Source organism: Ursus americanus, chromosome 16 (assembly GCF_024610735.1).
Source record: "Ursus americanus isolate L20-20 chromosome 16, mUrsAme1.1.p, whole genome shotgun sequence".
Classification (NCBI taxonomy): Eukaryota; Metazoa; Chordata; class Mammalia; order Carnivora; family Ursidae; genus Ursus; species Ursus americanus.
Genome location: NC_142142.1, coordinates 17,756,813 through 17,783,028, shown reverse-complemented (window position 1 = coordinate 17,783,028; position 26,216 = coordinate 17,756,813). Strand labels below are relative to the sequence as shown.

Sequence of the window (26,216 nt, the reverse complement as noted above, 5' to 3'; positions counted from 1 at the left end):
CTGCATTGAAAATCTAATCTAGGATTCAGTGGAACCAAATATGATCAAACAACAACAAACATAACAAAAACCAATCTATCAATATGGGCTCTGGAGCTAAACACAGTTATCCTCTGGATAATTTATTGACTTTGCCCTTTTTTATTCACGGTAGCTCTCAACAACTAACACCATGTAGCTTTTCCCTTAAAAGAAACTCTGTGGAACATGGCTTCAGACTTCTTGCAGGTCTTACAAAGTGCATTATAAAACTTAACCAAATCAAAGATTCATCTGCAATGTCTCTGAGTAATCTCTTTTGTTCTGTGCCCCGTGCCTCACTCCTCTGACATGGAGCCTGCTATTAGAATGTCTTTTTTGAAGCAAAGTGTAGCAATGGGAAGGGGCGAGTGAGGCAAAACTAGTGAGACAGCTGGAGGATAAACCATCAAGTAGAGCCTTGAGGGGAGTTTGCTCTTTATGGAGGGTGGCTCCGCATAACCATTTTAAGTTTACTTACATCAACCGTGAGGCATGACTGATAGAGCTGTCCTGAAATAGAATGAGAGAATGAGAAAATGAGAAATAGAATGAGAGGGTATGCTAATGAGGTAGATGACAAATCTTAATTAAAGGAAGATATCCAAATATGTACTGGAAAACATGTTAAGCTTCTGTTTGCTGTCAGGGAAATGAATTTAATATTAGGAAAAATGAACCAGTAATGAGGATTTTAAACCTGTCTTTTGTAGATATTTATTATTCCCCATACCTAATAAATCAGCCAGACATAAATACATAGTTCTAGGCCTTATAATTTTATGGAAGATGGTTATTATGCATCTATAGCTATTATTGTTAGAAATATAGGATGCACATAGATAGTTATTTAATCAAAGCTGCTTTACATTTCTTTAGTTCATCCTTGGCCTTCAGGTCTAGTCGAGGCAAAAGAAAAAAGATTAATGACAGACAATGGAGAATGTTGGAGGGACCACTGGAGAAGCAATCAACTATGAGCTGACCCCCTGTCCTTTCACACTGCAAGTAAATTACTGTCACCAACACAGTATGCTGCTTATTTCTGGCCTTTATCTGTATGATATTGAAAAAGGGTATATATTATGACTCAGGACATGTAGACATGGCCTCTTTCTCTAGCAGTTTTTTTTTTTTTCACATTCATGTGTAAGTAAAGTAATGGTAGACAGAAGACAGCTGATCCCTAATTGTCCACATCTGGGTATGTACTTTGCAAATTATCCATGCCAGCATCGGAATCCCTGAGTTACTTCCTGTCCTCTCATATATCTTAAGCTGCTGTCACTGAGGTTACCATTTTTTTTTAAAGATTTTATTTATTCATTTGACAGAGAGAGAGACAGCCAGCGAGAGAGGGAACACAAGCAGGGGGAGTGGGAGAGGAAGAAGCAGGCTCCCAGCGGAGGAGCCCGACGTGGGGCTCGATCCCAGAACGCCGGGATCACACCCTGAGCCGAAGGCAGACGCTTAACGACTGAGCCACCCAGGCGCCCCTGAGGTTACCATATTAATACTAATGATTAACTTAATGAAATAAAAGAAAATTATGGGATACAATTCTTGCATTCCAAAGACATATATTCTTTTTTTTTTCAAGATTTTATTTATTTATTTGAGAGAGAGAGAGTGCGCACATGAGAGAGCACCTGGTAGAGGGAAGAGCAGAGCGAGAAGCAGGCTCCTTGCTGAACAGGGAGCCCAATGTGGGGCTCGATCCCAGGACCCTGAGGTCATGACCTGAGCTGAAGGCAGACACTTCTCTGATCATGGTCATAATCCCAGGGTCCTGGGATTGAGTCCCTCATTGGGGGGGGGGGGGGGGTCCTTGCTCAGCGGGGTGCCTGTTTCTCCCTCTGCCTACCTCTCCTCCTGCTTGTGCGTGCTCTCTCTCTCTGACAAATAAATAAATAAAATCTTAAAAAAATAATTGTGAACTCTAAGGCAACAGAACATATCCAAATAAAATGCAGAATGACTAAAGGGAAAAAAAATCCTAGTGACTTATAGCACCAGAAAAAAGCAGAACTTGGAGTACCAAGTAGTCAAAATTTTTTGACATTTGATGAAAATTATAAGTCATATTGGTCTAAGACTCTCAACCTAGCCTCAAGATATTGTAAAGAGAGGGACATAATAAAAATTGATCTCTTGTCAGAACTAATGCAAGCTAGAAGAAAGTGGAGCATCTTTACACTGAGGGGGTGCTGGCCCCAGGGTTTGTAGCCTGAGCGACAGCAGAACAGAGCTTTGATGACTGAGAATGGGAAGGCTGTGAGGGGCAAACATCAAGATTGGGGACAAACATCAAGAGTTGTTCTGGGAAGTGTTAAATGTGCAATGTCTACAAGGCAACCAAGCGAGATGCTGATTAAGCAGTGGGGATCTGGTAATTAGCAAAGCTGGAGTCCAAGCACAGTCAATCTGGCTCCAGAATCTCTATCTTTGTGCTATTAAAGGTCACACAGCTGGTATATAACAGGATCAGGATTCAAATTAACTCCAGAGTCTGGCTCTTTTTGCTGCACTGCACGGGTGGCATTATTAGCTTTAAGATTTCCTGAATCTCCTCTATGCTTCAGGCTAGTCTTTATGGTTGTTTCTGTCCATGAACGTAGAACTCAAGTTTTCTATCACAGCCTTCCACCCCCACCCAGCAGCACTAACAACCTATTTGGGGGAGGCAATCAGCATTTCTCAGGGAGTCATGAGGCCTCCTGGATTGTGCAGTTCCAGGCAGGGGTTCAGTCCTTAAATGCCTGTCATTCCTACTATAACACCAGACCCCATATGGTTGCCTTAATGAACATTTCAAGTCCTCACTGAAAAAGCTAAGGAGACCGTGTGAGTGTATGTGTCTCTGTGTAAAGATTTAAATATCAACCTCCTCCTTGATATTTTTAAATTAGATCGACCTTGAAGTAGAACAATGTAAGTCGTTTCTCATGTAGACTGTGTCTTAAGGGAAATGCTGTCACCTGGTCCATTGGCATCTGATATTTTGCTTTATATTTTTTATCCCCCTAATCTTTTTCTAAAATTTCATTTACCATCCTGAGATAGGATGAAGGCAGAATGAAACAGCTGAAGTAAATGTGATAGCCAGAGATTTCAAAGCCAATTATGGGAGGCCCTGCTCTGAATTTATAATAGTATTAGTAAACCCTTCAAGCTGCCTAGTATTGTACTTTCCTGTTTCTCATTTAGTTCTTATAATGCCACACGGAATGGGCAGAGAGTGTTGCCATGCGTGTTTAACAGACTGGGAATCTAAGATGATAGAGATTCTGTGAGTTCTCCTGCAACAAATAGAAAGTAGGTGACAAATGCAGAATCCAGCAGCAGGTAGGCCCTGGGTGAAGAGCCCAGATTTTGGAGTCAGAATAACTCTGGCTTTACCACTTAACTAGCTGTTTGAGCTTGGACGAGTTATGTAACCTTTCTGTGCCTGTTCCCCAAAAGTGCCTATACCATGGGTTATTATCAGGATTAAATGAAGTAATCTATATAAAACACTTTGAACAGAGCCTGGCTTAAAATAAGCTGCATTCAGGTTAGCTGTTTATTATTATGTTTATTATTATTACTATGATTATTATTATTATTCCCCTGACTTTCAGTCCCAGGTACCATGGTGTCTGTAGGACTGGCTGCCATTGTGATGATAGCACTGCTGTTTGGGAAGGGTAGATGAGATTCGGGAATGAATGAAGGGAAAATATGATTCCAGCTAGCCTAATAAAACATAGATTTACACAATCTTTACACTTGCCTTAAAGGGTAGATTTTTAGAGTTTATATTGATTTAATAATGTTTCCTTTATATTTCAGTGTCTTTAAAAAATACGTACTGATCTCAATTAAAAATAATCTGCTCAAAACCAAGCCTATCTATGAAAGTTCTATAAAAAGAAAAGCCTTAATATTAAACTGATTTTTAATTTAAATAATCTAAATTTAAAAATTCTAGAATGTTCAGTAAACATAAATGTATACCTTTCCAAATACTCAAATTTACTATGCAGGCAACATAAAACTTTTAAAATAAATGCAGTGTTTACTTTTACATACTTTCATGACTTGAGCACAGAAACCAAGTACATGCATAGCAACGCCTATCATGATGCTTCGCAGTTCCCAGGGGTAGCGCTAATGCCATGGCTTCAGTGCATAATATTAGATTGGACCATGTATGGTTGGATACAGTTGTATGTACAGTATATATATGTAAATCCGTATAATGTTGGGTGTAACTATAATTAGCTAAAAGGCTGACTTTAAATTTGTGAGAACTAAGGGGAGCTATGTAGCAGTTGCAATTGAGTATGAAAATCATGGTGAAATCTACCTGGCTAAAGCAAAGTAAGATTTTTTTCCCCAGAACCACTGTCTTCTGTAGCTTAGAGAAAAGTACTTGGTTAAATTCTTCTTACAAAAAGTAAATTAAATATATATCAAAAATAGATACATAGATATGATGAAATAATGAGAGGTACTCTTTCTTACCTTCCCCTGAAAAAAAGAATATTAATATTTGTATTCTACATACAGATCGTAACATTTATCAGCTGAATATTATGTCAAAAATTGTATAGCAATACTTGTATTCTACAGTACTGGAAGAGATAATGCAATTCAGGAATGTGACTTGTTCATACTTTTCTCAAGAAGAACAGGTATGCTGTCTAAAATTGTGGTTTCAAACTCTGACAACCCATCAGTCACCTGCAAAACGTGCAAATGCGGAGTCCTGAGCCCTGCCCCAGATCTACCGAATCTGGGTGTCCAAGGATAGAGCTCAGACAGTAGTTTTAAGAACAGAACCAAACACCTCACAGGTGATTCTGATGCACAGGCAGGTTTGGAGAGCCCCTGGCTTAAATTCGTTGTCTTTGACTTCAGAAAAATCAGATGACCAGCAGTAAAAGCAAAATGGAGCACATTGGAAGAAAACATGGCCAGGCATATTTCCTATAGTGTAAATTTCATAAAAACATTGGATAACCCTAAAACACTGACTATATTAGTGACAATGTGCAAAGAAAGGGTATTGCTCTTAAGAGTTACCAAAAGCAGAATTTGCTCAGATTTTATCAATAAAATTGCCAGCTGTTGCAGGTATGCATTTTACTCTATAAACACATTTTTTTAAAAATGACACATTATTTCCTTTAAATCAAATTACATCTAATAATAGGTTTTAGGAGCTCAGACTTTTGAAGAACAAAAACTGGGGAGAGTTTCTTTAGGAAATTCTGCTTTCCCTTCTTTATACCTATCTCCAGTGAGACAAGAGAACACAAGGGTCTGAATATCTGCTGCCAACTTGGGGAGGAAAAAGCATAGTAAGTTCAAAACACAAATTAGTATGTGAGGAGCATCTGTGTGGCTCAGTTGGTTAAGCATCTGACTCTTCATTTCGGCTCAGGTCATGATCTCAGGGTCATGAGATCGAGCCCTATGTTGAACTCTGCACTCAGTGAGGAGCCTGCTCGAGTTTCTCTCCCTCTGCACCCCCCCCATAATAAATAAATCTTAGAAGAAGAAGAAGAAGGAGGAGGAGGAGGAGGAGGAGGGGGAGGGGGAGGGGGAGGGGGGAGGGGGAGGAGGAGAAGGAGAAAAGAAAGAAAAAGCAGCTTATGTTAGTGCAATTCAGAAATGCTCTGTTCCCTAATCCCCTTTTCTGTGGAAAAAATGTTTTTATATAGGAATGTTAGATAATTTTAAGTTCCTTAAATACACAGCTACCTACCACCTTACAGCAGAACAGACAATATCCTTATGGCTAAATGCATCTCTGGGTTAGGACTAGCTGTTGTCATCTCACGGACCTATCACAGATGCCAAATAGCTGTGATCAGAATATATCGTTCTAAATTTCTCCCATCTGCTGAGTCTTTTCCGGATTGGTTAGATATAGTAGTTGGAGAGTTCAGCATTATTGATAGTCTTAAAAGGAAAAAGAAAAATCTCCTCCGTCTGGTTTCTTTGCTGCTATAGCTTCATTCATTACAGTAGTTCATTTATAAGCAGCTCTCACTTTCATTGGATGTACTGGTCCAGTCAGGATCTCTCTGGATCCTCCAGATAAGCCAGGAGTCCTCTCGCCAGATGGGCCTCAATGCCATCTCATCACTCTGTGTAACTTGTGTTCTTACTCAACCAAGTGGAAACACTTTGGCCAACAGCGTACGAGGAGTGCTCTCTTACTTAAAACTCCTCAGGGCATGAACAGGAGGGTGATCGGAATGATTATCTCAAAACTGAGTCTGACAGGGAGGGAGAAGAGGTTTAGGAAATTGTGAGGAGAATAGTCTGGTAACTCTGGCGAGTGTGTTAATGTTGGCTGAGTTCTGCCAATCTCAGGCATTCTGATAAGTCATTTGGATACTTTTTTCCTATTCATTTTCACAATACTGCTGTCATGTGCTCTCTCGCACAATTGCAAAGGACTGAAAATTGGAAAGATTAAGTAGTTTGTCTAAATATGCACAGCTGATAGGTAATAGACTTGGAACTCAAACTTGGTCTGTGTTTCACTAAAATGTGGTACTACCTAGGAGATTAAATATGTGTAAAATTCCTTAAATACACATAATCCACTTAACGTCCCCAAGAGTTGAGAGAGTTTATTTTGTCTAGTAAAATAGAAGTTCTCCTATAAATGGGTTCATATGTTGTGCATTGTTATATTTTCAGAATATCTTCCACTTTCCCCCTTCATGTCTCCATGCTCTGATCAACCTAACCAGGTAACTAACTGGCTTTACCAGCCACCCTGCCCCCTCTCACAATGCCCTTGACCAAACATGCTCCCCTCAGCTACCTCCCTCTTCATTTTCATGTGTTTCAATCGTATCCACTGGTACTGGCCCAACTCCAGTGCCTCCTGAGAAGATCCTCCCTGCTGGACATCATTTCCTCTTAATTTGAATTCCCAGGACAGTCTATCTTTCCCTCCCATCACAGTTAACTAGTTTTGGTTTATTTTACTACACGCACGCACACACACACATCCTCCTTCTAAGACAAAGTGATGCTTAAGGAAAGAATCTATGTCTGGATCAGGTTTTCATCATCCACATCACCTAGATTAGTACATAAAAATAACTATTGACTGAGCACCTACTTTAATGGCGGTGATTCATTAAAGCTTTGCGTAGAGTATCTCATTTAATCCCATAGCAGTCCTATAAGGTAGCTTTTAACATAAGCCACTTTCTAAATAAGGCAGCCAAGATTCAGGCAACTTAAGTAACTTCCCCAGTCACACAGCTAAGTAAGCAGCAGAACAGTATTCAAACCCAGGTCTTATTGTCTGAAAGCTCATGCTCTATCCACCATGTTCATAGCCTCCCCGTATGTTCTCTAAATATATAGATGTTAGATGAGTGAGTAGATGCATTAGTAAAACAAACAAACAAACAAAAAACCTTACAGTTGTTAATTTGTTGTAATTATCATCATTTCTATAAAAGAATTCTGGCTAGCATATAGTTTCTCTGACGTAGACTAAACCTTAACTGGGATCCTCTTAATAAATGAATATATTTGCATGACTGGAGACATTTGAAATTCTGACAAATTAAAACAGTAAGTATGGTGATGCCAGTTACCGTCCTGCTAGTCACAACCAATTATTCATAATGCTACATTGCCACTCTTATAATACCTTCTTAGCACCTATGTATCACATAGAAATAAAAGTTGCTCAATATTAAAGAAAAATTAGCACTAAAGTGGGGAAATTTATTTTTTATTTCTGACTTGTTTGAGAATATGTAAATCCCTAATGGTCCTCTGGAATAGAAAAAAATATTTTTAAAAAGTAATTTAGGGGTGCCTGGATGGCTCAATCGGTTAAGCGTCTACCTTCAGCTCATGTCATGGTCCCGGGGTCCTGGGATCAAGTCCCGCATTGGGCTGCCTGCTCAGCAGGGAGCCTGTTTCTCCTTCCTCTACTGTTTCTCCCATGCTCTTTCTCTCTCAAATAAATAAATAAAATATTTTTTTAAAAAAATAATTTAAAAATACAGGAAAATATAAATAAGGAAATCAAAATTACCTATAATTCTACCACTCGGAGAAAGCAGCATTAGCACTCCAGGGACTTTTCTAGACATACATATAGACATACAGATATGCTTCTCATGAAATTGGCAGCATGCTACATATGCGGACTTATGGCAGAGTCATATGCAGATTCTCAGCTTCTACAATGAACAAGTTTTAATGTCCTTTAAAAGTCATTTAGAAAACATGTAATATTGAGGGGCGCCTGGGTGGCTCAGTCGTTAAGCGTCTGCCTTCAGCTCAGGGCATGATCCCAGCATTCTGGGATCGAGCCCCACATCAGGTTCCTCTGCTAGGAGCTTGCTTCTTCCTCTCCCACTCCCCCTGCTTGTGTTCCCTCTCTCACTGGCTGTCTTTCTCTGTCAAATAAATAAATAAAATCTTTAAAAAAAAAAAAAGAAAACATGTAATATTGAAAGAAAATAAAAATTTAATGTGAACATATTTCTCAGAAATGATATTCAGCAAATTCTCTGGCGTATGCTTCCAAATTTTTTTCTCATCATCTATTATATAAAATTGAGATCATATTTTATCTTTTTTATTGTTTACAAAAACTGGGTTAAACTGCATATGCTATTTTAACCTGCTTCCTTCAGTTAATTATATGTTGTGAATTTCTTTCCATGTCATCAGATCTTACACAGCAATAATTTTAATACCTACATGTCTATTCAATACTAATGAACATACGTGTTTTTTCCGGTGTTATGCTTTCACAGACTTTGTGACAATAATCATCTGTGTACACCTATTGTACTTGGTTTCGTAGGACAGATTCCTGAAAGTGGGATTTCTGGGTCATAGCTTCAGTGGTTTATACCACCACCACCAGTGTATGAGGCAGGTCTTTGCAGCTATTAGAGAAAGTGTGGATGGTGCTATGTGTGCTACCTTAGAAGGACGTCTGTCATAAGAAGTAAATTTAAAAAATAAAAGCAATAGCATAATATGTATAATATCAAGATCAAATTTTTATCTGAAATTATATTTCTGCATACAGATTTGGGGGTAGATATAAATTCAGGCACAGATACAGAGATATAATGTTTGCACTGGGTGTACAAAAATAAGTTAGGCACATTTGCTGACTTAAATGAATGCAGCAAGCCAAAAGGAGAATCAGAGTAAAAAGGTAAACTGTACCACAGTATGAATGAATATGCTGCAAGGCAGAATATTGGCCATGGACAGGAGTTCAATGGCAAAGGGGCCAGCTTGTTGCCAGATAAAAGAATGATGTGCAGTTAAATTTGAATTTAAACAACAATAAACAATGAATAGGTCTTTAGTAGTAATATGTCCCAGGCAATATTAACATTTATATTAAAAATTATTCATTGTTAACTCAAAATTCAGATTTAACAGAACATTCTTTATTTTTATTTGCTATATCTGACAGCCCTGGGCATAGCCGTAAGCATGATTTTGTCATCATAAGAGGAAATTATCTCTTACGGATGAATTTACATCCACAAAAATGACTAGAAATGGACATAAAAACCAGGTCTCTGCCAGATTTCCTGTTCTAATACCTGTGATAGTCATGGCATTTACTGAGTGCCTGTCAGGCACTGTGCTAAGTGTTATTCAAGCATCATTTCACCTAATACTCAGAAGGCCGTAAGAGGTAGGCCCTATTCTTGCTCACAGGAGGAGAAACAGAGGCTTAGAGGTAAACAAATTGCCCATGATCACATGGCTTAGAAAAGTTGTGGGGCTGGAACTTGAATCCAGACAATCAGACTCACAGCTTGCCCTCTTGGTTCTATTCTCTACTGCCTTTAGAATAAGGGCTATAATTGCCAAGATGACCAAGAATATAGACCCATGAAGGAAAGTTTATGCTTTAAAAAAACCCAAAAACATAATGATTACACACGCAGGCTTTGCAGCCAGATAACCTGGGTTCAAAGCCCAGCCCCACCACCAAGTCAGCCATGTGAGGGGAGACAAGGTGGTGCTAAGCCTTGCAGCTAATACTATTATATACATCTTAGGATTCATGGGAATAGGACAGGATGCAGAATCCATAAAGCGTATGTAACACAGGGCCGGCCTCCTATAAGTTCCCAAGATACATGTTATTTTTATCATTTAAAATACATCAGAGTACAAAACCAAGTGGCAGTCATTAAGAATAGACTGGATGGGAGTTTGGAAAGGAGAAAAATCTACAATCAGGTATACTTCAGAACGTTTTGTGGAGAAAATGGGAGCGAGACCCTTCTTAGGAACTATGAACAACTGATACATTTACATATACAAATACAGGGTTGGAAGAAAGGATCAGTATGTGTAAATTGCGAAGTAATATGAGGCATCTACTCAAGGGAATTTAGGTCCTCAGTGTACATCTTGGGCTGAAATCCCAGTAGAAGTCCTTCTTAGCAGGTGGTCCTCTCCAAAGAGAGCAAGGCGGTGCTAGAGCTGTCTCTCGTTCTTACAGATGTCTTATCCTTTCTCTCTGGCCATAAAGCAATCTTTATCCCCTGCTTGCAGTAACAGGCCCAGAAGAGTAAATGGTATAACAGCTGCATGAAAGAGAGGAAAATGGACCATCACAAAGGGATAGGAAAGAAATCCATCTAAGTGATTTGGTTAAAGCCACCTCACCCTTCCTGTTGATAAGTAGAGAATTATATTCAAACATTATTTTTTTCTTCCTAGGAGCTGCTGTTGTATTCAAGCTGAGCTTTCTTTCAGTTAAAGGTGTTAAGTATTTTCTCCCCTACAGACACTGTATTAATAATGTAAAATTGGCATACAGAAGTAGATAGCGGAATTAATGTTTTGCATTCTATTTTAGAAGATATGATTTGACTAAACATATTCAGAAATTTTTATGTAGGTGTGAATTTAAAAACTCAAGATCTTATCAGATCCAGAAGCTTTTGGTTTAGATGTTACAGATATAAATAATCTTGGAGCCTCTGAGGAAAGAAAATTATTGTAGAGGTAAACGTTTTAATATCATGTTAAGCAGAAACCCTAGGGAGATAATTAAGCTTTGGGCCTTCTTTTGGGGACTTTTGTGATGTTCCCCATATTTTTTTTTATCATTCAACCTTTTTTTTTCAAATTTGTATCCAAAAAGAATGATCCTGCTTTCTTTCACTATACCATTTTTGAATAGTACTGGCCGGAAATAATGAAGATGTGTTTAGTTATCCACAGGCCAAATCTAACAATACCAGTGGAATGCCCAGCTCACTTCAGACTGCTGTGCCGAGACTACATCTTTGCTGGAAGGGCAAAACTGAAAGGGTCAGGTGGCTCATCCCCCAGCAAATGAATAGAGTGCATACTTGACCCAAGGGATGCCAATCCAGAGGCTAGCCAGCACCCAGCAATGTGGTTCAGTCAAAAAAAGCAAACTAGGTCTATTGAGTTCTCTCAGGAATTTTTAATTAAGAGGCAGCCCGAATGAACACCTGTCAGTGAAAAATGAAGCTAATAGGTAATGATGAAAAGGAGACAAGAGGGTCCATCGTGAGCCATGTGCAAGTTAGTGTTATTAGGAAGCAGAAACTAAGAGCATCAGGAACAGTGAGGTAGAGAGTATCTCATTTATAAAATACCAGTTAAAGAAGGTCATGGCTAGAGAGAGGAGAAGGAAGTAGCACAAAGAGAAAAGGTGTCATCTTGATGGGAAATCTCTAGGGTTGAAGCAGTTCACTATATCCCATCTTCCGGAGCTCCACCAGTGCAGCTTTTCCTGAATTCCCAAGTACATATGTCTTGTCACCTGCAGCAGCTCAAATAAGTCTCTCTGCTCCTTGCAATCAAATTTCCTTGCAAACAAGATTTTGCTCAATTAGCAGAGGAACATTTTATCTTACTACGGTGTGTGTGTGTGTGTGTGTGTGTGTGTGTGTGTATGTATATATAGCCTGTCTCTGGGCCTGGTATAGGGTAGGTTTTGGTAAATATAGATTAAATGAATGAATGTAAACATGAACGGTACAAGTAATTGAACTCTCATTGCATTCAGTGGGAAGAGCACCAATCGCCATGGCTTTCCATCACTGGTGGATTTTAGACTTGTGCTCAAGAACTGCCTATCTTTTAAAGTTTGTCTCCTACTGAAGCCTCCTTAAACTTTCTGAATGGGACATGTTTTTAGATTCCCCTTAAACTTAGCATGTGCTCTTTATTACCACTTCCTAGAAGGCCCTCTTTCATCTCACCCCAACCCAATCCTTACCTCCACAGCATTTTCTTTCCTGTCTCCTTAGGCTCTTTAAGAGAACTAGGTGTTTTCAACTCCCACTGTCCCCACAGTCCAAGATAAAAAAATAAATAAATAAAAACAAAAAAAAATAGAATAAAATGCTGGTTACCAAGAGATGGTGGGGGTGGATAAGATAAGAGTGACAGTATCTAAAGGTACAAACTTGTAATAAGTAGCAAAAAAGTGGTAGAGATCTAATGCTCAGTAAAATGAATAGAGACAATAATACTGTACAATAATTATGTACTATGATAAATATCAGTACATCAGTAATCATGTTAAAATATATAAATGTATCAAAGTAACACACTGTATACCTTGGACTTTTACACAATGTTACATGTCAAATTCATTTAAAAAAAGAAAAGAAAAGAAAATATTGGCTGCTATTTGGTAAACTCACAGTGTGTCCCGTGCACTGAGCTAGGTGATTTATGTTCCCCTCAGGCTGCCATTACTATCCCCACTCTACAGATGAGAATGCCAAGGCTCAGGGAAGTTAAGAAACTACAGACCACACAGGGTAAAATTTGGAAGAGCCAGAGTCAAACCTAGCTCTGTTTCTTTGCACTCACCACACTGTTTTGTAATAGTTTACCTCTGGGTATAATTTTACAGCTTAACAACTTTGTTGATATACAGTGAAGGCTTTCTAATATCATTAAAAGAAAGAAGCTACATTTTAGAAAAGTAAGTATAGTGCAAATAGGCATCACTCAAAGGTGGAAGTCCTGATGGTGCTTTGAATGAGAGAGATGAATGAGCTCTTACACATCACCTAGACCAATTCATTCCCCGCATTTCTCAGTGTTTTACTTTGAGTTCTGATAGCACCTTCACCAAATGGCTGACACTTTTCTGCTTAATGCTCAGTGTAAGAGAAGTCAGCATCTTCTTTAATCCTTCTCATTATAATGTCTAGGCCACCTGTTATGCCACATAGTTCACAACCTGGTCCTGTATTCTTTTATCTCCTAGTTACTTTTAGGCTCCCCAGAATTCAGGCCTAGAATTCAATCATTTTTTGTTTGCTTCTCCAAATCCTTGGCCCCAAAACAGTGCATTATGTGTAAAGGAGAACATGAGGCACACTTGTAAGGTTAAAAACCAAACACCTTTTTCTCCAAATGATGCCAAGCCGGATACCAGATGCTTAGGCACCCAAGCGTTTGGCATCCCAGATGCCATTCATTTATGTAGTTTGGTTCTATTTCCTGCCTAGGGCTGGATGCTACCTTCAAAGCGGCCAGGGAAGGCCACAGCAGGACAAGGGTTGGAAGATCTGAGCAGTTTACAGATTCATCCATATCATTCTTTATGACAGATTTATGGTCAAAAGTGTACAAATATATAACTCAAAATCCTTCCTTCCGTAATTTTTGACTCTTCCTTTTAATTCTAGCTCAGGAAGAGAGAATAAAAAATACCAGTCTCCTTCTCCCTGCCCCCCAGCTTCGTTTCTTTCCTATGACAGTATTTCACTCATATATTCTTGCATTCAGGAAAGCAATATAGAAACAAAGATAAATGAGATTTAGGCCTGATCCTCTGAGAGCTAATAATCAGAGAAAGAAGGAGGCCTGTGTACCAAATATGACAGTATAATGAGGTGAGGGCCCTGCCTGATTTGGCCTTTGGGCTTTGAAAGCAGTCCCTTTGACGGAGAATGGAAAATTCAATAGAGTGTGAGTCAGTATTACTGTTACCTCTAAGGGAAGGAAGTCCTATCCATTTGACCTGTCTTCAGGCACCACGCAGATGAATATTAGCAATGACTGTCATCACTGCATTAAACATTTTTCATCTCTGGTACAGGCAGGGCTAGGACTAAGGTGAGGCAAGAGAAGTACCACATCAGGCACAAAATTTAAGGGGCACCAAAAAACTCTGTAATTAAGATAGTATTTTAATGCAATGTTTTAGAAAATAATGCAAAAGAATCCATAATAAATAAAAGACAAGATCAGTTAGGTATTGATCTCAGGTACTATGGAATTACGGAGGGGTCCGAGGTTCTATCTTTTGTCCTTGAGTGGCATAGTTTAGTTGAGGTGCTCTAAAAAGGACAGGAAAAACAAGCAGAGTGCCTGTTTTATTTTCACTCTTTTGATTGCAAGCAAAAGATCTGACCTAAGCTCCGGTAAAGGAATACCGTCGGAGGTGGGAGTTGATTCTCATTACACATCTAATGTCATATGGGAGCCAGCAAAGAAATTCAATAGCATGAGCCCTAACAAGTCCCTTAAAGAGTGAACACAGACTGTTTTCTAGAATCAAGGAACCTCTAGACACTTTAGCAACAAGATTTGGGAAGCTTTTCTATGGTTCAGTGTAATTAGTGGACACAGCCACAGCTATCGTCTACATGTCTACGTCTGTCCTTCGTGCTACCAGCTGATAATTTCTTCTGCTGCTCCTTGATTCACATTCAGTGCAGAATCCAACTGGCCTACGCTTCCCCGCCCCACAAACTCCAGGTCCTATAGGTCGTGTTTGCAGAATCAGAGTCCCAATCCTGGTCCAAACAGCTTTGGCTGAGTATGGGACTGAATTGGATTGGAGTACGTGGGACAATTGGGAAGAGGCACTTGCAGAGGCGCAGACAGGGTGGTTTAGGAGGGGGTTTGCTGAAGCACCTCCCTCTGCACTATCATTGTGGCTTAGCAACTGAAAATGCCAAGGACATTGAACAAATAGCAAGTGCTAATGGCGTTCAGAGGAGAGAGGTCACCAAGGGCCAGGGTGTGCTAATTATATGCTATAAGAGCCTGCAATTATAAACCCATAGATATGCAAATAAATGCTGAAGGCTGAACACTGGAGACTACAAAGCCATTTATCTATGGCCCCCGATAAGTGGACAGCAAAATAAATGATTTGTTTATAAATTCACTTAGAGATCACACTCATATCCTTAACTGTTTTCCCCCTTTCTGGGGGCATCTACAGAAAGAAGAGAGACAGGCGGTACCTCAGACTGGATTTCCATATTCATTACCTCCTGACCTAGGTGACTCTGGAGGTTCCTAAGAGGATAAACAGGCTCTTTCAGTTTGAGACTGGCTGATTCACGCTGCCTCGAGTCATCTCCCCGTGGCACTTCCTTACTGAATAAATGTGAAGTGATGGTGGCATCTGTTCCTGCCACCCAGATCCCAATGACAGCTCATAAATTGGCATTTCTCATCTGTCTGGCGGAGAGGTCGCAGAGAATGTCACTGCAGGGAAAGACTAAGAATGCCGACTGCTGGCATTAGGACTTCTGGAACTCATGTGTCTCCGTGCCCTGAGCCCATGGGGTGACTCTCAGAGGACCGGGGCGGGGGGGGGGGGGGCGCTGCTGCCACCAGGCTTGCAGGTGCACGAACCTGCCCCACAAGAGGCGTGAACCGTGCACACCAAGTACTTAAAGCCGGTAGTTTCCGACACCATTGGGGTTTCTATCCTTCTAGATAACCCGTGAGAATTAATGATGTCCTAAAATTTTAAGTGGAGTTAGAAGATTCAGCATAACTTAGGGCTTCCTTGAAAGAGCCAGAAATCTTCTTTCATTGCTCTCAATGGAGACTAGTTTAAAAAAAAATCCATTTGTTCCAAGAAATATTTCTCCAGTACCTACTATATGCTGTTTCCAATGCTTAGACTGTAGCTTGTTGTAGTACTTACTGGATAGTGTACCATGGCCTATATGGTACATAATTCACTATAGAATCCTAGGACCATAATGAACCTAGAAGGTAGAAATCTTCAAATATCAACTCCATTTTTATGCCACTTGGAAGGACATTCTCACTGATATTTTTAATTTAGTGGTTTGGTTGTAAGAGGACAACCAATATGTGAATATCATAAGAAGGCTCTGTCAAGTTTGTCAAGTGTTTTGTTACGTTTTGATGTTTTTTTTTTAAAGATTTTATTTATTTATTCAACAGAGATAGAGACAGCCAGCAAGAGAGGGAACACAAGCAGGGGGAGTGGGAGAGGAAGAAGCAGGCTCCTAGCGGAGGAGCCTGATGTGGGGCTCAATCCCATAACGCCGGGATCACGCCCTGAGCCAAAGGCAGACGCTTAACCGCTGTGCCACCCAGGCGCCCCATGTTTTGGTGTTTTTCATCTACCCATCTTCTGAAATAGCGAGTGTTTTCACAATTAAGCTGGATTGGAAATGTCCACTCAGTAGTCAGTGACTGTGCAAAATAACTCGTAAATAAATACGGGGTGAAAGACTGAACAATAGGTATAAGTGAGCCTGCAGTATCAATAGCTGTATCTCTGCTTTAATCAGACTTTGAATCATGAGTAATTAAGCCTAGGCAAGGAATCAATCCACCATGAAAAAATTCTGAATGTGAATGTAGGCAAAAATATAAGGTCCTTCTTCTAAAATTCAGGTTATCTAAGTCTGCCCCCAACACCAAATCTACTAAAACAAGTGAGTCATGAAATAATATTATGTCCATAAAACGAATCCAAAAGGATATAGGTAAAAGTCTTAAGAGTTAAACACTGGACAATGTACAGAGCCTAATTTTTATTGTCTTTAATTTATTGTAGTATTCAGAGAGGAAGTTTTTTTCCTCTTTATTTCGTTGAGTACAATCCAAGTAGGATTTTTTCCTTAATATATGTATTAGCCAGATCTGAGTCTGATAATTTGTTTCAAAATACAGTTCTACTGAGGTAAAAGGACTAGGAGAAAATTGGTAACATCATTTTCTTGGTCTGTCAAGTGAAGAGCAGCCTGAGAAAATTAAATCAGCCCTCCTAGGCAGAAAGCACAATGTTAACTGAAATGACATCATCATGAGAATATTTTATGACCTAAAAGAAGTCATTAATTCCCTTATTCTTAAGCCCTGTGCTGGCAGTTTAAATCAGTTACCATTTTACATATATAATATTTTTTAATAAAGATGCAGTGGGTTCTCCGAACAGTCACAGGCTCTCAACAAAGCCAGAAAATAGTGTTCTTTATATTTTTCGGTGTATACCAAAGGTGTCAGATGGACCTCTAACATAAATAAATGTGTTAGCCCCTTTTGGTAGGCCCTATCTATAGTTATTTCTTTGTATTAGATTATCAGTTACAATTTGCGGGAATCTGTTACTATTAAGTCCCATTTATAACAAAAAAAATGACACTAGCATAAACATACTTCATCTCTCATAAAAGAAATCCAGAGGTAGAAATTCCAGAAGTGGCAATAGTATCACTCCTTATCATCAGTGACATAGTGACCATTTTGCTCCCCATCTATATTGTTTTTTTAATTCACAAGATTGCTTCATGGTCCAAGATGACCACTGAAGCTCCAGCCATTATATCCAGGTTCCAGGTAAGCAAAGGGAGGAAATGGGAAAGAGCAAAATCACAGGTGTCCTAGCTAAGTCAGTTCCCCTTTAAGCAGCTATCAGAGGAGTCCCACAAAACCCTTCTGCTCCAATTACAATGGGCTGAACATTTTCAGTGGGCCACATCTACCTACAAGGGAGACTGAGAAATAAAGTTTTACTACAGGAAAAGTGACTAATGGAAAATTGGCTTTCTCTTAAAAAGAGAAAAAGGAGTAAATGGATGTTTGGGAGGCAATCCAGCTTTCTCTGCCATGGCGACTCAATTGTAGAGCAAAAAATGTGGAAAATAATATCAGGTCCTCTTGTGATAACTTATGCAGAAAAATTCCCATAGAGCTCGTACAATCCTCCTCATATCTTATTTAATTGGTGGTTATGTATCACATTAATACAAAGCCCTTTTCAAGATGAGTTTGTGTGTGGATAACCCCATTTTCAGTGCAGACAAAACTGTGATCTCCCAAGCCAATTTTCTTTATCAGACTGGCATCATGGGTCTTTCTGTCTCCAAAACCATAAAAATATACATAAATCTTCCTAAAGCCAAGTATATTAACAAAGCAAAAACAGCCCCCCTCAAAATCAAGAACAGTATCATATCTGACCATTTTAAAAGATGTATTTCAGTAGATACCTGAAAGCATCTTTCCTTTTACATCACTTGACACAGTGTGAATTACTTATAAAAATTGATAGAAAACACTTGTTAAAAATGATCTTACAGCTGCCTTTTGGCAGCTAAGGGCTGCTGTTTGTCATTATGAATTGTGTGTATTCTGTATAATTGATAAACAGAAATTGACAAACTTACTCGGTTTTTCTGAAAATGAAGCACTTGTGTGAACAAGAATATATGCTAGCTTCTGAAAGTGGGGGGGGAGCGAAATTGGCTATTTCATGGAAGAAACCTTAAAATTCTTCTTGTCAATGTTATTTTATTAGCCCCTGGGATAGAACAAGCCAGCTCCATTATAAAGCAGCTCATCTTACCACTGAGGTAGTTATTTGGATGAAAAAATAAGCCTCCGGGTTCCTCCTGTCCACTCCTCAGCTCCTCTACTGTGTTGGAGAAAACAAACAGATCAAGGCGTCCCTTGCTATGTTATGCAAGGGAAGAAACTAAGTCTCTAGATAGTGTGTCTAAGCCGTGACTGGCCCACAGAAATACTATAAATTAGGTAAAGTTTGTTTTTAATGCTTTGCTTATCCTCTTTTCTCCCCTGCTCTGTTCAAGAAGCATTGGCATAAGACACCAGGGACCCCTTTGAGAGCTACAAAAACACGGACTCTGCCTTCGTGGAGTTCGCCACCTATACTTCCTGCACCTTTGTGCAGGGATATGGCCACCACTTGCTGCCCCTGATGTTTCGTGGACCCAAGGGGTGCTCTCTCCCTCACCTGGGTCTGGCCTTGTGGACATTGCCCTATTTACTGACCCTCTCCTTACCTTCCCACCCAGACTGACAGATAGTTCTTCCATTTGAATTTGGATCTTTCATTTCTTACCTTAAATGGAAGATCCTGGTAGCAATTTCAGACCATGTGTTAAAAGAGCAGGGTACAAAGTTGTGAGATTTTTTTTTTAAATAACCAAGGACTTTGTAATATATGCATGTTTGGCAAAAGTTATAGCTGAAATTTATCTATCTTACTATGCATGTTTGTAACAACTAAAAGATGTTGCTATTTTAGATAATGTTTTAGTATCTCTAGAGTAAGTCACTTAGTAGAAATTTTACTAAAGTACTTATCCTTTTGGTAGACAACTCTCTGAAACTAATTGTTGGGGGGCAATGTATAAGTAAATATATAAGGGAATCACTGAGATCATATAATCAGACTTCTAGGTGAGGCCACCCCCCCAAAAAAAATTGCGACATAAATGTGTGAAGTTTTATCAATTTATTCATTCATATGTGAATACGACAAATATTTATGGAATGTGGACTGACCCTAAGTGGTTAACAAAATAAATGTTGTTTCTGTCCTCATTAATTTATGGTGTAGTGAGAGTGATAATTATAAATTAAAACAAACAAGATCATTTCATGCTCAGAAAAAGTATTATGAACTATGGACAGGGTGCTGTGAAAAATAACAGGATGTCCTGGCTAATGGGGTCACGAAGGTCTCTATAAAGTTTGTAATTAAGATGAGACGAACGTTGAAAAAGGAGTCATGTCAGAGGATCCCAAAGTTTGGCACTTCAGACAACATTATCCAAAAAGGTGTGACATTTATAAGTTGACTATGACTCCACTGAGGTATCTGGCATATGAATTTTTATCATGCCCAACGTCAGCCAAAGTTCTCATTTCTACCCAGAGATGACTGTTTCTTAAAAAGACTTTTTCTTCAAGCCTCACAAAACCTAAGGCATTGTTTGGGGTGTTTACTTTTCATATGGTGAAATGCTGCTAGTTGCACAGTTGTTGGGTGTCTTTGCTAACTGAGCGTCTCTCTCTCTTCCTCTTGTGTCACCAGGCCTCCGGAACCTGTTTACAGCACTGTGAACAAACTGTGTGATAAGCCTGCTTCTCCCAGGCACTATTCCCCTGTTGAGTGTGACAAAAGCTTCCTTCTCTCAGCTCCCTACCCCCACTACCACCTAGGCCTGCTCCCTGACTCTGAGATGACCAGGTACTGCATGCGCTTCCTCACTTCAGCTTCTCGAATTGCATGTGCTTCCACAAGGATGAATGGGTAGAATCCACCTCTGCTCACTTCTCTAGAACTTGACATCTTCCTCAGTGGAGAGATGTTCTGCTTCTTCAGTGCAATGGGAGAAATTAAGAACACTGCCTTTTTTTTTCTTCCTAGTGTGATCACAGAGCACTCGGACGTGATCACATGGTTTTCCAAATGTTCTTGGTTCCCATGCATTTTTAATAAGGTATTAATTATATTTTTCCAGAAGAATTAATTTTGGAACTTAATTAGCACTATTTCCCTCGTACAGAAGAATAAAAGAGCATGTACTCAGTATATTTTTGAATAATATTTAATAATCACTTACTATTCTCCGGGCATAACATAGCCAAAGAAGTAGGTACTATTATTGCCATTTAATATTTTAATGAAAATATTAAATTAATACCACTACTTCGTTGACTCCTTAAGGTATTAAACAACTTGCCCAAAACTACAAAATTAGCTGGTTCTATCTAACGACAAAGAATTTTAACATTTATGGTATGTTATCATGGTAGCTTTTTACCGTGTTCTCTTTATTTAGTTATTCCCATTTTATATAAGAAAACAAGGGTTCAAAGAAGTTAAGGCATTGCCCTCGGTATGATATTGCCAATAAATGCCAAGTTTAGATTTGACTTAGAATGTTTTGAGTCTTTCCACAACTTTGTAAACAAATCATTCTAAGGCTAAAGATTAGATATAATTCTGTATCAGTATTCTAAAGTAAATATATGCTAAATAATAAAACCTCATCTTTACATATAGCAAAAGTCACAGAGAGAGGAGAGTAATAAAAGGAGAATCTAGGGTTCTATAAGGTAGTTCCCATTCCGTTTAAACCTCAATCATGATGTTCCTACATATAATGAGGTACTTCTCTGGTTGTTTTCAGATAGAATACCTTCATGTGTTTTCATAATACTGTTAAGATCAAGAAAATAAAAATTTTTAAATGATTCAAGGTGAAAATGGATATATCAAGAGGGTCTCCTTAGAACATCATCTCTGTTTTTTTTTTTTATATTTTCAGAGAAAAAGTTAAATGTGAATTATTGGCCTTTCTAGAGGAGTTAAATAACAAATTTTAATTATACATAACATTTCTAGAAATACATGAGAAAACACATTTTTGGCCATGTAATCAGCTGGGGCATTTTCACTAATTTGCAACAATTGAAGCCTAATAGCATTTTAGAATGCTTCATAAATATTAATTAAATTTTCTTATATTTTTAACAAATCATAAAAACGACTTATTGATACAGCAGACTATTCAATTTTGAAGCTAAGAAGGCAAAGTTACCATAGCCATAGGGAAGCAGAAGGTGCACACACACCTACAATAATGACTTCTGGTATTTAGGCATCTAAAATCAGCTATGCAAAGTCTGCTAACACTTACTGAGCTCTCCTCTGTGCCAGGCATTTTGTTAAGTACTTCTTATGAATTATACCTTGTAACCCTGACAGTCACCTTATGAAACAGATGTTATCAATATCTTCATTTTATAAGTAAGGAAACTGAGGTTTAGAAGTTACCTGACATGCCCCAGATTATCCACTAATAAGTGGCAGGGCTGGGATTCAAACCCAGGGGACCATCAGCACCTGCATCAGCATAGGCATGATGGCAGAGATGGCTTTGCTTGCTGGAAAAATTCTCCACTCATTTCATTTTTTCTCTCCTTTCTCTATTTTTATCCTACCTTCTTCTCACCTCCCTTCTGGTTCAGTGTCAATAACCCATGCTCTTTTTTGATGAACCTAAAAGTCACATTCCTTGCATCCTACTGTACGTTTTGATGCATCCCTCTCTTAAAACTCACTAATAAGCAGATGGTAGAATCTACCTTTTATGTGGATCTACCAGATACAGTTCTTTTGCAATTTGCTTTCTGTAATTTGTATTATGAAGACCATGGGGTTTCTTTTTTGTTGTTGTTGTTGTTGTTTTTCCCAAATTAAAAAAAAATTATGGTGTAATGTTGAATATGTCTGTTTCCAATTATATACCTTCAGCCATTCTGATATGCCCCAGTCTCCAACCCTCACCCTCCATCACCCCTTTGGGAATTCTATTTTCTAGTCTAATTCTGTCCCCTTCCTTTTCCCCTTCTTTCTTTCTTTTTTTTTTTTCCTATTTTATCCCTCATTTCAAAAAAAAAAAAAGTCACATATACACATATACATACACACATATATACCCATTTTAGTGACATTGTCACCAATACACTGATACTGAAATTCTTGATTTAACCCCACTTTTCTCCTCTTCCACACTTTCCCAACTCAGTAAATGGCACATTCATCTACCTCATTGCTCAAACCAAAACTTGAGAATCATACCTAACACCTGTTCTCCCTCACACCCATCATTCAGTCTATCTTCAAATCCTATTGATTCTACCTCCGAAATGGATCTCCAGTCTATTCATGCCCCTCTACTTTTATTTCTAGCACTTGAACCCAAGCCTTGATTATCTCCCACCTACAATAGACTCCTAATTGGTCTCACCACTTCCATTGTCGTCCTCCTGATTTGTTCTCAGTGCGGCCAAGGTGATCTGTTAAAAATACAGATCACATCTCTTTCTCTTCTTTTGCATTAGTCTAAAATGCAAAGCCACTAATAGATCATCCAAGCTATGCATGACCTAGCCCTGCCTGCCTCTCAGACACCTCATTTCACTCCTCCCTTCGCTGATCACACTATTCACATTCACAAAATGCACTAAATCCCTTCCTATTTCAAATGCTTCACACATGCTCTTTCCCCAAACTGAAAAGCTCTTACTACACTTTGCCTGGTTAACTTCTGGTCATCTTAGATGGAAGCTTAAATTGCACTTCCTCAGAGAAGCTCCCTGAAAGAAAATCTGGTCCCCTATTATATTGTCTCTGTCTCTCTCTTTGTTTTCCATAAGACTCAAGCGATTTATAATTTACATTTATTTATATGATTTTAAAACCAAACGCCTGTCTCATACTGGATGCTGTAAGCTCACCAAGTGGAATTGTGTCTGTTCTGTGCACTGCTGAACCCCTAACACTTAACATAGTGTCTGGCACAACAGCAGCTCAAAACTCTTGAGTGACTGACTAAACATGGAAATGAGATCTGCAGACAAGCAGACAGATCCCTGTTTGGGAACACGTGATGGCTAAAGCTGTGCTTTACTCGGGTCTTATGGGTATATGAAACAACCCCATGAGTGAATGAATCTGTGCATTGAAACAAAGAAGAGCAGACTAGAGCTCACTTTCACTGTCAAGTACTACACTTTCACCTTAAATTATCTCAATGGTCAGTACATTATCATTGCATTAGATAACTGTCTGTTCTTCATGAAAACTGAGTAATTCCTTTCAGAAATTATTTACTTCATCTGCAATGGAAAATACCACTCTGAGCAGATGTGTCTTGAAATGCAGCCAATAGATAATTCAAAGGAAAAGTTCAAAGGTTCTAGTTCCATTTATGACACCATCACTTGCTTTTCCCACTGTGACCTTAAATAACCTATAAAACGTCAGAGGTACATGAAAACTTAGAATTAGATGGACAAGCCCTTAATCAACTCTAAAATGATGAGGAACTCAAACCAATGTCTTCATGAGTGTAATGTTTACTTCTACTTATGATAAAACAAAAGTATTGGGGATCTTCTGCCCTCAAAACAATATTACAAGAATATATCTTTCATTTCATCCAACCAAGATTTATCAAGCACTGACAAAGTGCAAGTTACCACACTAGGGAAACTTTTACAAAGGTGTAAGTGGAAAAAAACAATAAAAAGGATGGAAAAAATGCCTCACCTTTAAGTTGCAATATGTGATTATATATATTATATAATACATATGATTATATATTATATAATACATATGATATCATATATATAATAAATTATATATATATACACATATATAAAATCTTGTGTGTGTGTATATATATATATGTGTGTGTGTGTGTGTATATATATATATATATACACATTTTTTTTAGGACACTAGAGAATTTCCCCCAGTGTATTTCAGAAGCATGCACCTGCTGATATGACAGTTACTGTCTCAGATTAGAATATGAGCTAGCTCTGTGAAAGTTAGCATGTGAAACCACCTTGATATGTGTACCAGCTTAATCCCAATCAGCATTCAGAGGAATGGAAGCCAGTCAGCAGAAGCAAGGAGAGCCAATCGTCTCTATTCTGTGCATTTCAGTCAGAATACCCAAATTTTCAGCATTTTAATTTGATAGCAAACATCCAAGAGTGAATTAATTGTATACACAATTACTTCTGTTACATCGTCCAGAAGAAAACAGAGTCGAAAAGTTTTTCTTAGGAAAGATCTTTAAATTACTTGGCAAAGTGTCATCTCCTAAGGCTGCAGATTATATTTAGAGTAATTGACTTTTCAGAACTTACGGAAAGCTAGAAATGGCCAGAGCCTGGAATCAAACTAAAATTTGGAGCTTTGTGAAACAAAAATGGGATTGCTGTGGGGCTTCTGCTTATCCAGTACATCTTTCTCTTCAAAAAAAATGTTTTTGATGTTGTAATTGGTTTTTCTACTTTGGGGAGAATGGTAAGTTATTCAGGTTTTGCTGTTCCTAGGGCTAAAAGAATAATATTTTTGTCTACTTTCTCAACATGTATGGCATGTTTTCATTCGTCCTCTTACACAGGTCATCCTAATTATTGTTATTTGGTAATTGATAAACAGAGACTGAGATAAACCAGCTGAAGACTAAAGTATGTTGGCAGATTTGGGGTAGGAAATGGACTCTGAGGCATTATAGGATCATAAAACATCTTTACTCATTGCAGAGTATTTATTCATGGGATTTCTACTGGGTTCCAGGCATTAATCCCGGATGCTGGGGATTCAAAGGTGAATAAAATACCACCCATCCTTTTCCTCAAACAGTTCAAAGACATGTAAATGAAGAAGTCATTACTGTGCATTGTGATGTATAAACGGTAAAGGCTCTCCATTTCTCTAGTGTACCTAATCTCAAGGTAACTAAAACCAGATGAGCATAAGGTAGCAATAGAATCAAGCCTGATACTAGATGTCCCTTCTACACAAGGGGAGCACCTACACAGGAGTGTTCTCCATTCACACCTTGTTTCATCAATTCCTAATATTTGCAAGAAGTTATTTATGGGAAACTTACAATTACCTTCTCACAGGTCCATCTGCTAGTCTAGCTTCTAACTACTCTCTACCGAACTTGGAATTCATGTATAACGCACTCCCTTTGTAGAAGTCATAAACCTGGCTGCCTCAAACCATTCCCAGCTTTGGAACATAGAGCAAGATCTTTATCTCACAAGACCTCAGCCATGTGTTACAGTGGCCTATCTTTGGCAAGCTCTTGCTCCTTTAAAAACAATAGAAAATTTATGTGGGTCTTTAATGTTTTAACTGTCTCAAAGTCTGCAAATCCAAAATCAGATATAACTTCTAGACATAATAATGTTATAATAGAAGTACACGTGAGTCTCTAAAGGTTTTTCGTAAAGTTTTCAAAAAGAGACTGAGCTCCTCAGACAGTGAGGGAAGAAATGTGATGAAGTCAAGGAAGTGTAGCGCAGAGTTAAGCCCCACAGTGTGTGAAAGCATAGTACACTCTGGGAGTCACAGCATTTCCATGTGGCTAAGGGTTACTGGGTAGCTGATGAAGTTGGAATCACAGGCTGTTGCAGATCATAGAGGACCTTACTTGCCAAGCAGAAGATTTTGGACTTTATCCTGAAAGCAGTGAGGAGCTGTTGAAGAGGTTTCAAGCTGAGCGAAGACATAATTTGATTTGCGTTTTTAGAAAGATCACTCAGTC

General features: G+C 38.7%; 1 protein-coding gene across 8 annotated transcripts in view; it reads left to right on the top strand.

Moving 5' to 3' along the window:
- The window catches only part of DLG2 (discs large MAGUK scaffold protein 2), an 857,148-nt gene that overhangs the window by 413,490 nt on the left and 417,442 nt on the right, over nucleotides 1–26,216 (top strand). For 5 of the 8 annotated variants that reach the window (XM_087868197.1, XM_087868200.1, XM_087868199.1 and 2 more), the window contains exon 9: nucleotides 20,165–20,320. The exons of the other annotated variants lie outside the window; for them this stretch is intronic. In XM_087868197.1, coding sequence (XP_087724323.1) covers nucleotides 20,165–20,320 — 156 coding nt within the window. The remainder of the gene's footprint in view (nucleotides 1–20,164; nucleotides 20,321–26,216) is intronic. 8 annotated transcript variants of the gene reach the window in all.